We start from the raw sequence: 12,653 nt of genomic DNA, 5'->3' as shown, positions 1-12,653 counted from the left end.
GGTAGTGGGTATCACATGATTTGGCCATTGTTAAAACTGTCTGCCCCAACCAACTGAAGTTTATACAGCTTATCTGAGGAAGTTGAAGCTTGATTAACTAACTGTTTTCTTTTATATGCAACTCTGAGCGACGACATTGCAAACAGAAAGTCAAACTTGAGGTCATTGTTAAAGTTGTGCTTGTCCTGTCCTTGTCCTTTCTCAATAATAACCATTCAACCAGCACTAAACATGTTTGTTCCTCTCTTCCTCTCAGGGTGATATCACGTCCATTCCCGAACTGGCTGACTACGTCAAAGTCTTCAAGTAAGTTCAACAACTGCTTCGGTGGTAGAAGTTGTCTTAATCACAGATCTAGGATCAGTGTATCATCCTGAAATCCATTAGGTGGAAATTCTAAACTGACCTTAGAATAGTAGCAAAGAGCCAACTAGCCAGTTCCTCCTAACTCTCCAGACTGGCTCCGTTGATTCATTTTAGCCCTTTCTTGATGTTTGCTAATGACTGGCCATGCGCCTTTAAAGAAGGCATTGTCCCTGGGATGTTAAATCTAATACTATGGGAGCAGGAAACAAGGTTTGGGCCTAAATTGGAGAGCTGTTGTCTGTTCAGTATCAAACTTGGCTGTATGGATTGGGTTTGTGGGCTGGCTTGTTCCCAGGACCAGCTTATTTGTGGGGCTCAGGATGTATCAAAAACACTGATTACTGCAGTGATTCGGGTTTACGTTAGGACTAGGACCAGTTATAATGGTCCTCTTTAGCTCATGGCGGGTTATAGTGGTCCTCAGTAGCTCAGTTGGTAGAGCATGGCCCTTGTAACACCGGGATAGTGGGTTTGATTCAAGAAACCACCCATAAATAAAATCTATGCACGCATGACTTAGATGCTTTTGTCAAAAGCAACTGCTAAATGGCATATGTTATATTATTATTATTATTATTATTATATTATAGGCTCTAACTAGGGCACAGAGCAATATCTTATACATAGCTAGGCGCCCAAAGTTTTTCCTGGTCTGGTCAGGTGGTGTGTAAAACCCCTGGCCCTAGTCATAAAAGCCTTTTGGCCACAGGCCCGTGTTGACAAGCAGGTAGCTCTTGCAGCTTAAATAATGTTGTAAAAATATAAGCTGCAGACTATTACTGAGAGGTATTTCCACAGTAATTGTCCTCCATTAAAACTCATGTCCAATGTTGGCTCCTCTCCCATTCATGCTACTGACTCTGTTATGGACCACAGAAGGAGGCTGAGAAAGCTTTCGCTGTCTCTTTCTCTCATCTTTTTTCTGTTAGACTTGGCCCTCTCAAGTGGAAAAAAGCACCCCTTTTTTATGTGGCTTGACGGCTCTCCTCTTGGTGTCTGGGGTTGGGTTTGCGTTGCTAAGCTATGTGTTTTGTGATTCAAGCAGAACTGACTTACCCCCCTGTTGCTCTTTTTCTCTCTCCCCTATGTGTTTTCCAGGCCAAAGAAACTGACACTGAAAGGCTACAAGCAGTACTGGTGCACGTTCAAGGACATCACAATTTCCTGCTACAAGAGCAAAGAGGAGGCTCATGGGACACCCTCTCTCCAAATGAATCTAAGAGGTACTAGTACACACACACACTCACTAAAGAATTCAACAGTTCCTTTACTACCTGAGTCTGTGTGATCCCCAATGGTGTGTGATGGATGGCTTTGACCACCTACCGCCCCCGTTCTCTCTGATCTGTTCGTGTTTTTGTAGGTTGCGAGGTGACACCAGATGTCAACATCTCCGCTCAGAAATTCAACATCAAGTTACTTATCCCGGTAGCTGACGGCATGAACGAGATCTGGCTGCGGTGTGATGCTGTGAGTACGACTCTTTGGCCCCCCACAGGCAGACACCCCCCCCCCCCTCCAGGGGAAACACTGATACTGTAAATGCAGTCCATATAGTCATCTTATAATCATAACCACCATCCTTCTCTCTGTCTACTCCCTCCCCTACCCATGCAGGAGAAGCAGTATGCCCACTGGATGGCAGCGTGCCGCCTGGCCTGTAAGGGGAAGACCATGGCAGACAGCTCCTACAATCTGGAGGTCCACAACATTCTGTCCTTCCTCAAGATGCAGCACATGAACCCTGACCCCCAGTTCATTGCGGAGCCAGCCGTCACCAACGACATCAACTCTGAGTGCCTGGTGTCTCCACGCTACCTGAAGAAGTACAAGAACAAGCAGGTAACTGGAATAACAAGGGTCTGTGTGGAGAGGAGACCCCATTTATGTAGCCTACAGCTGAATGGCCATGGATTCAAATATGCATGCAGGTGGATACATACACTGCGAGTGAAGAGACAAAGCTATGGCAGCAGAAAGCAACCCTGGCGAGATAATGGGGAAATAATTGTTCCAGGGGGAGTTTGTTGTTTACCCCCTACCCGATGCACCCCAGCTGGGCGCCTCCTGGCGTCTGGGTTGTCCTGCACAGGAATGCAACCTCCCTCCCTCTCTCGCTCCCACCTTCCCTCTAAGGGGAACCCAGGACAGCGGACCATGCACTCAGCAGTCTAAAAGGGAGGATTACCACAAGTGAAGCTCTAAGGCGATCTCCTTACTCTAAACTAGCTTCCTTCCCTCGTCTCCTTTCTGTCATTATAACTGAAAGGTGACTAGCAAGGAAGCTAGTTGACTGGAAAGAGGTCCAAAATGTTAATTTCACCCATCCATGCCCTGCCAGATATGTGCTCAAGAAGGAAAGGAGAAGAGGAAATAATATAATACTGAAGACTATTGAGAGACGCAGCCAGAGAAATCCAGACAACCTAAAGGAGTTGTTTCACTGAGAACTCGGAGGCAAACCACCAAAAGCCAACCAATGATAAGTCACATTTATGCATTAGATTAACTTGTTTAAGGGGCAGTATAATTGTGCTCTGTACTTAGCAAATTCCCATGTAAATAACAGGCTGATGTATATACTGTACATTTGACCTGCAGAGCACATGCCTCCACAGATGGGAGGGGGAGTGGCCTTCCCTCGCTGACTCACTCAATGTGGTTCTGATTAAGCTGTATAGGAAAAGTGGGACGTTATTTTGGTGTGGGTGTGTGTGTTTCGGTGGTTAAGTGATGACTCCATACTAGTCTGGGTTTGGACTGTAACCATAGCTTCAGCCTGGCGTGTTACTGGGTCGTCTAGGAAAAGAGCATGGGGTAAGACCACTCCTGATGTGTGAGTGAGAAGGGAGGAGGGGAGGGCTCATCAAACAGGAAATGTCTATCCTGGGTGGACATCCTAAAACAGTCATTACTGTGTCCACTGAATCACATTGAAATAGTTTTTGTTCTAAAAAAAGGAATGAGAAAGAGCCAAACTTGTTTATTTGGCATTGCTGCCTAAAAACAGGATAGGTGTGTGAGTGTGTGTATAGTCTGTAGTGTGAGGGGCCTCCTACTCAGATCTCATTCAAATTCTCACCCCTCCTAGCCTCTTTACACAGGCCTGTGGGGCAGTCTGTCTGTATGGGGCTGTGGTCCTGGCCCGTCTCCAGTCTCTGTCTAAGTGTGAGGCTCTGAGCTCTAACCCAACCGAGCCTAGCTAGGCAAGCAAGGGATGGCCCAAAGGCACCTCATGAAACACTCCTTTCATCTCTGGCTGGACAGGGCTACTGGTAGTGGGATTAGCAAAGGAAGTTTTGAAGAGCATTGTGTGCTTTTTGTGAATTTGTTCTGTAGTTTTTGTGTGTGTTTGGGAGGAGAGTTTGAGGAAATTAGTTCTGCCTGGGAATGCAGAATGGGAAGCTAGGCTGAGAAAAGCCACTCTGTCAGTCAGCTAGTTGTGCTGTGGGAGAGATGTTTTCAGGGTACTGCCTCTCCCTTTACCCCCCCCAAACTGGACTTCCTCTTCTCAACCCCCATGGGACTTCGTGCTCCAATCCCAGCAGATACGCACAGGAATTTATAGATGGTTTCTTACCTTCCTAGCCAAACATACAGGATTTTGCTAGTTAACCAAATCCAGAGAGCTGTAGCTCTCTATACTACAGCTGTGTGATGCCTTGGTAGGTATTGCCACCTGGTGGACATAATGGGAATTGCATACACAAGGCTACTGGCCTGCCCTATAGTATAGTACTCAAGCTAGTTAAGTGTAAAATAAAACCTTCACCTGTCACCCAGGTCTTTCAAGAAATAATTACTCCAATTAAATGTTTCAAACTTGTAAATCAATTAAATCAGTTTGTAATCGTTTGTGTCCAAATAACTAAACCCTCTGCTTGCCCTGACAGATACTATACTGTGACTGCTGCTGCTTTCTCTCCACGTGGAGACTGCTGCATGATCCTTCAGACCTCAACTCTCCTGTTCATTTACCCTGTTCTGATTCGGATTCTGCTGCTTTGTTTTGGAGCTATTTTCTTTGCTCGATGGCCTTGTTCTCACCTGCTTGTTTTTCTTTCTTCCTTTCTGTTTTCTCTCTACCTCCCCTCCTTTTGCACTCTTCTTCCATCCCTGCCTCCCTCCCTCTTCAGCCAGGCTATATCAGGGACCTGGTAAGTGGAAATGGCTTTGTCTTGGGGTCGTGGTTGATTTACCATAGTAGTAGTTGTTTAACAGTCTCAATAGCTAGTTTGTTTCACCTTTAGTCTTAGGAAAGCTGAAACTTCCCAGTCTAAGGGTGATTGCTAACTGAGTTTTGTTCAAGCCTCATTTCCCCATTTCTCCTTCAACTACTAACACACTCTGAATGGGATAGTAAGATGGTCAAGTGGTGAGTCTGTCCTGAAGACCCAGGTCAGCATCTGTCCTACTCCTCATCCCACTGACTCATACGCCATGGGTTTGGGCTGCTCTGCTCCGAACTCAACTTTAGGGCTGTAAAGAAACACACTTGCGCCAGGGCGGGGAGGCACTTCATGGGCCATTAGACTTAGACTGGCCTCTGGGGATCTCAACTGTTGGTTCATACTTTAGTTCGGTGACCTTGTGTGCCTTCCTATATTTACGGGAAGGTGTCTTTGGGTTTAGGGGTTTATAGCGTGGTTTTAGTGTGGTGAGGGTGGGGCCATGTGTGCACAGTAGACCAATGTCTTTGTGTCTAGGGCAGGGCTGTTCAATTCAGGTCCTGGAGGGCTGAAAAACATCCGTTTTTGTTTTGTTTCTACCTGGTAGTTAATTGCACTCACCTGGTGTCCCATGTCTGAATTAGTCCCTTACTAAAAAGGGAGGATGAAAACCAGAAGTGTTTCAGCCCTCCAGGACAAACATTGAACAGCGCTGGTCTAGGGCTTGGTTTCAGAGTGGAGGTGTTGGTGTGTCACGTGTTCAACAGCCTTTCAATGTGTGTTAATCAGATTTCGGCCCGGATCCTGGAGGCCCACCAGAACGTGGCCCAGATGAGTCTGATCGAGGCCAAGATGCGCTTCATCCAGGCTTGGCAGTCCCTGCCCGAGTTTGGCATCACTCACTTCCTGGCCAAGTGAGTCCCTCTCTCTTCTTCATACAGAAAATAACAAACATTTTCCCCAAGTTTGTGTGTCTCTGTCTGCCTCTCTCGGTGTCTGTGTGTTTTTGGACTTGTTGTTTTATGGCTAACAGAGATGTTATTGTCGGATACAAAGATGCATTGTTAAAATCCAATAATCATATTACTTCCAAGAACTACATCCCAAGCAGTGTGCTCACTTGGAATTCTCTGTCATTCCCAGATTCCAGGGTGGGAAGCGGGATGAGCTGATCGGCATCACCTACAACCGTCTGATCCGGATGGACGCCAACACCGGAGACGCCATCAAGACTTGGAGGTTCGCCAACATGAAGCAGTGGAACGTCAACTGGGAGATCAAGATGGTACAAATTTCAGCTTATAGACCAGGAAATTAACAGTTTGAGACAACGCATTCAGTAATTTAAACAGTCACCGTCAGTTTGTTTTCGCTTTACCATCTTAACATGGCATTTCACATGTAAATCTTTCACATCTTTACTAAATGAATTGTCAGTAAAGTCCTATGGTTTTGACTGTGTGATCACCCTGTGCCCTAGGTGACGGTGGAGTTTGCAGATGAGCCCAGCCTGGCCTTCATCTGTGCGGAGGTGGACTGTAAGGTGGTACATGAGTTCATCGGAGGCTACATCTTCTTGTCCACGCGCGCCAAGGACCAGAACGAGTCTCTGGATGAGGAGATGTTCTACAAGCTGACCAGCGGCTGGGTCTGAGTCTGACTACCCTATGCCAGTGGTCAGAGATTAGGGGTCAAGAGGGGAGGGAGGGTGGGGACTAGATCTTATCAGTTTATTTTATTTGTTATATATTTTTGCTGTTTTTATTTTGGAGCTGTGCTGAAGAGGCCCATGCGGCCGCCCACTATCGTTATTGCTGTTAAGAAGCTGACACCCTTTATTTTTTGTTGCGTTAATGCTGACAAAGGTATTTGTAAACACTAATATTTTGCGTAATGCTGCAGCCCAGATGATCTCTGAACTCCAAACCCTGCCTGTGGCTCCCCCATCACTCTCCAATGCACAGGGGACATTGTCTACTTCCTCAAGCAGCTATCACAAAGCTATGTCCATGAGAACGTATCACATGTCAGGAGACCTCTCCCTCACAAAACGGCGACACACTTTTACTTCTTCGGCAGAGACAGGAAGTGATATGGGGTCATTTCCTTCCGTCATTAAGGAAAGGCTGAGGAACGCATAGCTCATGGAGAGACTGTCCTCTCCACCCAATGAAGGATTTTCATTTGATCTAACTAGTCCATATGAAGTAACGTGTAAGCACTTCTCCAGTGTACATATGATCCCTTTATGAATAAGCTGTAGTAGTTAAATGAATATGTTTGTTTTTTTATGGTGTTTTCTTTCTGAGCATACCTCCAGTGGCAGTTTCCTCTCCCCTGTGTTCAGTAGTGTGCTTGAAGAGTTGAAACAAGCCTTGGTGCACACCTACAGTTGTGTTTTCCTGTTGTCTTGATTAGTTAGTATGTCAGAAAAACCGGTTCTGAATATACACAGAGCTCAACCAAGGTGAATGTCCTACAATGTTCTGTAAACACCTGAATAACCATGCCTAGTTCTTACAGCTAAAATATGTCAGTGTGGTGCTTGATCATCTAGAAGGGGTCACTCAAGGATACTCTTGTTTGAGAAGTTATTTTTCTGGTTATGTTGACAAGTCCTGAGGTAATTACTGAAAATGCGAATGAGTATGTTATTGTCATGGAACAGGTGGTGCCATGAAGGCTTGTTGGCCAAATGATGTGGCTCAGGTACATGCTGCCAGCCACATAGGGTTGTCAGATGCCCACAGCATGTAGGAAAGGCCTCAGCTCTGCCTTGAGACTCAGACCCTTGCCATTGCATTGTGCATGTATAGTACAGCTGGAGGGATATTACCAATAACAGCGTTCCCTAATGCAGCTGCCTCCTTTATGTTATCGACGTTCTTTATCTTACACCGTATAGTATTACTATTATTCAGTAGCGTTTTCATTGTTACGCACCAGCAATAGGTCACCAAGTTTGAAGAATGAATTATGCAAAGTCCGGGTTTTTTTTTTCCTCGGTATGAAGGAACATTAAATGAAGTATTCGTTTTTTGTAACTTATGTAAAAACACAGGTTTAATTGAATTGTACAGTTGTTCTTTTGTTGCTGCTTTTTTTGGGGGGGGGGGTATTTTTGTTTCCAGATAAGAGCGGGGAGCCATTAGTCAACATTGTGTAGTTTGAAGATTTGTGTCTGCCAATGTTACGGTCTTATTGAGTTAACATGATCTATATATGAAGATAACACTAGTCTCAAACTCCAGGTTGGTAGAAAGTTAATGAAGATTTGTCTCACACTACTTATTATTATTATACTCAGAAACATTGATAAATGGGCTTTTCAATGTACTTTTTTCTTCTTGCCTCTCCTATAAGCAGAATTACATTGCTAATTTCTATTCTTGCCTTTTTTTTGGGGCACTGAATTTGCGCTCTAGCGCTGTAAAATTCCACCAATGACACCTCCCTAGGCTATCAAACTCTTACTCTGTTCAGTGCCTTTAAAAAATATATCACTTCATTTTCAGATTTGATCACCATTGTAGCTTTTCTTTGAACAATGTTTTTGGTATGAAGGAGACCCTTTTAGTTGAGACAAACGAGTGTAAATGAACTGAAGAGAAGGAAGCTTAGCCTATTTTTTTTCCTACTATAATGTTGTTTTTTGTTTGCCTCCTATGTCCAGAGCAGCAGTGCATGGCCTGCTGTTTTCAGACTGCAAAGAAATGCATTTATTTTAAAAAATAAAAATACTTTTTATTTAAGGTTTGAGTTATAATATTATATTCCTACTTGTTCAAACATCGAGGCAGTAATGATTACTGAGGACCAGAAATCATTCAGGATACCGCTTTAAAGCTAAAGTATGTCATTTTCTGTATCTGCAACCATTTAAATTTGGGTGATTCTACCCTGTCTCCACCAGAGGGCAGTACGTAACCACCCCATCTTCCACCCACTGCTGCACTCACATCATATCCAGGACTGGATCCAAACTTCTCTAAAGGTCACTCACTCACTGTTCTTAAAGCGGCTTCCAATGTTATCTGGCATCTGTCAAACAGTGGCAGATTGATGGGGAGTTAAAATGAGCTCAGAGTTACCAACCGTCTTCGTTTACAGGCTCCCCGTCCTGCCACGGCAACCGTCCGTCTGTCACCTGTGGAGCAGCTATGGTGTGGAGGTGCCATAATGATGGCACTCGGGCCACCTGGTGCCCGCAGTGTCTTTGCATCCTGTAGGGTGAGGTGGTGGGGTGTGACTCAGACAGGCGACAGAGGTGGGGGGGGGGGGGTCATGGGGGGGATGCTCAGCAGGTGTGTCAGAGGTGTAGACGGTTGGATTATACATATGTGATCGTAGCTACATTATCTGAGAGAAAATGTTAACATGCACATCACAGTGCAGTTTAGAAAACAAAATGGGTAGTATAATCTAGTCATGTTCATGGAATCGCAGAGACATCTGAGCATGTAGGATTATTTAAGATTACTGCCTTGGGCTATTACATTCAGTATCCCTCTATGTGAATAGAACTCAGTGCTTGTCCACTCGTCTCCACCCTCAGTCCAGTCCTGTCCTGAGGTCAGAAGAGGTGTTAATCGTGTAGCTCTGGGTACAAAGAAATCTACAGGGAACACCCTGCCCTTCAAAAAGATGTCAGAATGACAGAATCGGGACAAAACGAGGCATTCTTCTGCAGTAGCATTTACACAGTAAAGTACTATTCAAAGCACCCTTATTTTTATTAGGGGTAGTGGTTCAGACATGTATATCTGCATGGAGGATGTCACTCAACCAACTAAAGCTGTGTGTGTGTATCCTCGGTGTGCTTTTGTGTCAGTTCCTCATCTCACAGCCAGCCACATCCTTTCCCCACGCTCCCTTCCCTGGGTCTTCTCCAGAGGGAATATTCCCATTGTGTGTTTGATGCTGAATGGGAAGTGGGGAAGTGCCTGTCCTCAACCCGTCGCCACTCCACCTAGTGTCACAGAATTCCTGTGACCTCATGGTACAACAGGGTGACGTCCACCAAGATGTGAGCAGAAGGAGTCGAACTCTTCAAAGAAGAGTAGAATTACATTGCGTTTCAACTGATTTAATTAAATGACATGCATTACACGGAAGGTATCTGACACCACCTGTAACTACTGAAGTGCCAGCTGTCTTCCAGTGCTTTAATTTCTAGGAAGCATATTTCCTCGTCTTCCTCATACCTAGTTACGGTAATGGAACTGAGGGTTGATTAATTTTAACTTGATTGGTTGAATGAGGATTTTAGTTTGTTAGGGGGGGTGCAACTATTAGGAAGGTGCTCCTAATGTTTGGTGTGTGTATGTACGTGTACTCATTCATCCTCATCGAGGTTGATGTTTAAAATGTGTGCACTGCTTACATTTCCTCATGACTGCATCAAAAGGCCAACTGTATTTGGCAGGCAACTCTATACTCCCAGTCTATCGGAAAAGTGAATGTTACACATTGGAATAGTGTAATGCCGTCCAGGAAAGCAGACCACAATAGGCTATAAACCAATGGGCAGTTAAACAGTCATTCTCTGGAGCTGGGTATTTTGTTTATTTCGGGACTAAGGTATCTTCTCATACTGGGGAAACATGTTTGTCTTTGTGTTCAGATGCTGCCTTAGTAAATACAGTGATTGCATTCTGGACAATGGATGTATTATGTCCACCTTGTAGGATTTCTCCTTGCCTGTAGAGGGTACTCGTTTCCTCAGGTGCTATGGAGCGCACATGGTTAAGGTACATTAGTGCACGCACATCAAATCATGTCAAGTCAATCATTAAGCACTCAACTTGTATTGAACGTCCTCAGCCTTGTTTGATTAGCAAGGACCATTGATACGTACCAATGTACAGATGTCAGTGATGGACCTGTTGGCTGGGGCCAGGGCATGCGCCTTAAGTGTGAAGCTTGTACGTCATAAAGACTTTGGCACATGATCTAAGGGTGTCCTCTCTGATGAGGTCAGATGGTGTTTATAGAGATGAGCTGTGTCTGTAATGGGAGCCAACAAAGTTTGTATAATTTGCGGCCAGTCGTTACTTTCACAGGCACACTGTGAACACCCCTCTACACACACTCAAAGGATATTGCACATTTTTTGGGGGGGGATCAAATTCTAACTAAATATCACAAAATAATCAAATTTTAAATATAATTTCCCAAGTCAAATCTACATCTTGGTAAACATTTTATTATCTCTCTAGTTGTGTTTAGTCAGAACCTCTCAAGGTATAATCCTCTCTCCCAGGGTAGGTTGCAGCTTCAGGCATTCTGACTCAAAATTGGCTCATTTGCATTAACGTCGCCCCCGAAAGCCTCTTTAATTCAGTAAAATCTTGTTTCTCACACGACTGCTAATGCAGTCTGGAGCATTGACCTTATTTAAGAACATGGGAAACGGGTGTGAGGATCAACAATGAGTCAGGGGTGCTGGGACCTGCATGTCCTAAGGGGTTTGTGGGGTGTGGGAGAAGTGCTCCATTGACATAGGCCTGCATTACATGTTGTGTAAGAGAAAAAAACATCAATCTCAACACTAAACCACTGAGAACGATAGCCAAGGGAGGAATAAAAATGTATGCAAATTAATTACATACAGTAGCCTATTTCGTTATGTTTGGAAGAAACAGCCTTGTCTGAGAGGTGTCAGCGAGATCTCTCTTGTGTGTTGCCAAATGACATCAACTCAACACAATCAATTATAAATGTATTATTATCAATGATCTTGTCCTTGGCAGATCACTGTGACAGGAGCCGCCCACCGGGTCCAAATCTACCCTCTTCTAAGTCAGCTCATCCGTTTCCAGGTATCTACTGATTCCATATCTGCTGCTTCACATCTCGAACACCCCCCACCATAGAAACGTAATAGGCAATAAGCTCCGTCTCCACCATTCAACCCCGGGATCCGACAGCCTACGTGTTGCCACATTAGCCCTCTGCAGTATAGATATGACAACTTCCCGATGTGACACTCTGACTGTTATAAAGCCCAAATTGGACTTTGGAAAATAGAATTGGATCCTCAGCTGCTTGTCATACCCAGGGGCTGTCCGGCCATTGATTGGCTAAATAAGCTGGCCGGCTGACAGTTATCTGACGGCAAAACAAAGAGTCGGCACTGATTGGGTTACTGCCTGCTGGGGACATGGGGAGACAAGGGTGGGATGTGTTGAAGATGAGGTCTCTGCAGTTGATACAGGGACTGCAGAGGAGAAGCTATGATATGAACTGTAGTGTATATGTAAAGATAGAAGACTGCACTAAGGATCTCATTCGTCCCAGACCGTGATAATGCATTAGTTCTTGTTAGCGTTGTGCTGATAAGTGAGGCGGTGTGAAATGTTCTGATGAAGAAAGACCCAAGCTATACTGTAGGTTCTATATTGGCTGTATAAACTATAACTAATGGCCTTTTTTTTTTTCTTGGTCAGGGTCCTAGTGATGACTAATGTTGGATGCATCACAGCCCATTTAGTTAGCACTGTAGCAGTAATACTCCACATGGCTGAATATTAACTGATACAGGGATGCCTGCTTTCACGTCTAAGTTAAGATGCTGCCTTTAGGCAAAGCGCGAGATGAAATGTTTTCTCAGTGTTAGCACAATGCACTTCATATTGTCACACACTGGAGAGGTTAAGTGTAATGTGTTGTTTTACCAGGTCAGTCATAGCAAGCAGTACAGCACCCCTGGAGCAAATCAGGATTAAGAGCCTTGCTCAAGGGCATATCGTCAGATTTTCACGTAGTCAGCTCGGGTATTTGAACCAGCAACCTTTTGGTTACTGGCCTAGTGCTCTAACCGCTAGGCTACCTACCGCCCTACTACAAGTACAATCTGCTTGAAAGCCCTTAATTGATTCATACTTATTGCCTCAAAGTCTAATCAAAGTGATTTTATATAGAAAATCAAAATGCTGTAAATGTCTTTTCAATTATATTTTCCTGCTGAAATGGCTTCTCAGGGAAGTCTCCATATAAAAAGGCACTGGCAACATGTGAAGCTTCCTTCCAGTTTAACATCAGTTCCAGAGTGCATCGTTGGCGGCCCACTATTTAGTATATAATTGCTCTGCAATACATGTCAATTCTCCCTTGTGT

General features: G+C 44.5%; 1 protein-coding gene across 8 annotated transcripts in view; it reads left to right on the top strand.

Annotated features, from left to right (window-relative positions):
* The window catches only part of fermt2 (FERM domain containing kindlin 2), an 86,745-nt gene extending 78,458 nt beyond the window's left edge, over nt 1-8,287 (top strand). For 4 of the 8 annotated variants that reach the window (XM_021574110.3, XM_021574111.3, XM_021574108.3 and 1 more), the window contains 8 exons: nt 257-306; nt 1,465-1,589; nt 1,730-1,836; nt 1,984-2,208; nt 4,503-4,523; nt 5,325-5,449; nt 5,679-5,820; nt 6,016-8,287. In XM_021574110.3, coding sequence (XP_021429785.2) covers nt 257-306; nt 1,465-1,589; nt 1,730-1,836; nt 1,984-2,208; nt 4,503-4,523; nt 5,325-5,449; nt 5,679-5,820; nt 6,016-6,189 — 969 coding nt within the window. In that variant the 3' untranslated portion in view covers nt 6,190-8,287. The remainder of the gene's footprint in view (nt 1-256; nt 307-1,464; nt 1,590-1,729; nt 1,837-1,983; nt 2,209-4,502; nt 4,524-5,324; nt 5,450-5,678; nt 5,821-6,015) is intronic. The other 4 variants (XM_090211136.1, XM_021574112.3, XM_090211135.1 and 1 more) reach the window with 1 other exon arrangement.
* The last annotated feature ends 4,366 nt before the right edge of the window (nt 8,288-12,653 follow it).

Source organism: Oncorhynchus mykiss, chromosome 19 (genome assembly GCF_057628025.1).
Source record: "Oncorhynchus mykiss isolate SJ-2025 chromosome 19, ASM5762802v1, whole genome shotgun sequence".
Lineage (NCBI taxonomy): Eukaryota > Metazoa > Chordata > Actinopteri > Salmoniformes > Salmonidae > Oncorhynchus > Oncorhynchus mykiss.
This window is presented reverse-complemented; position numbering and strand designations above follow the sequence as displayed.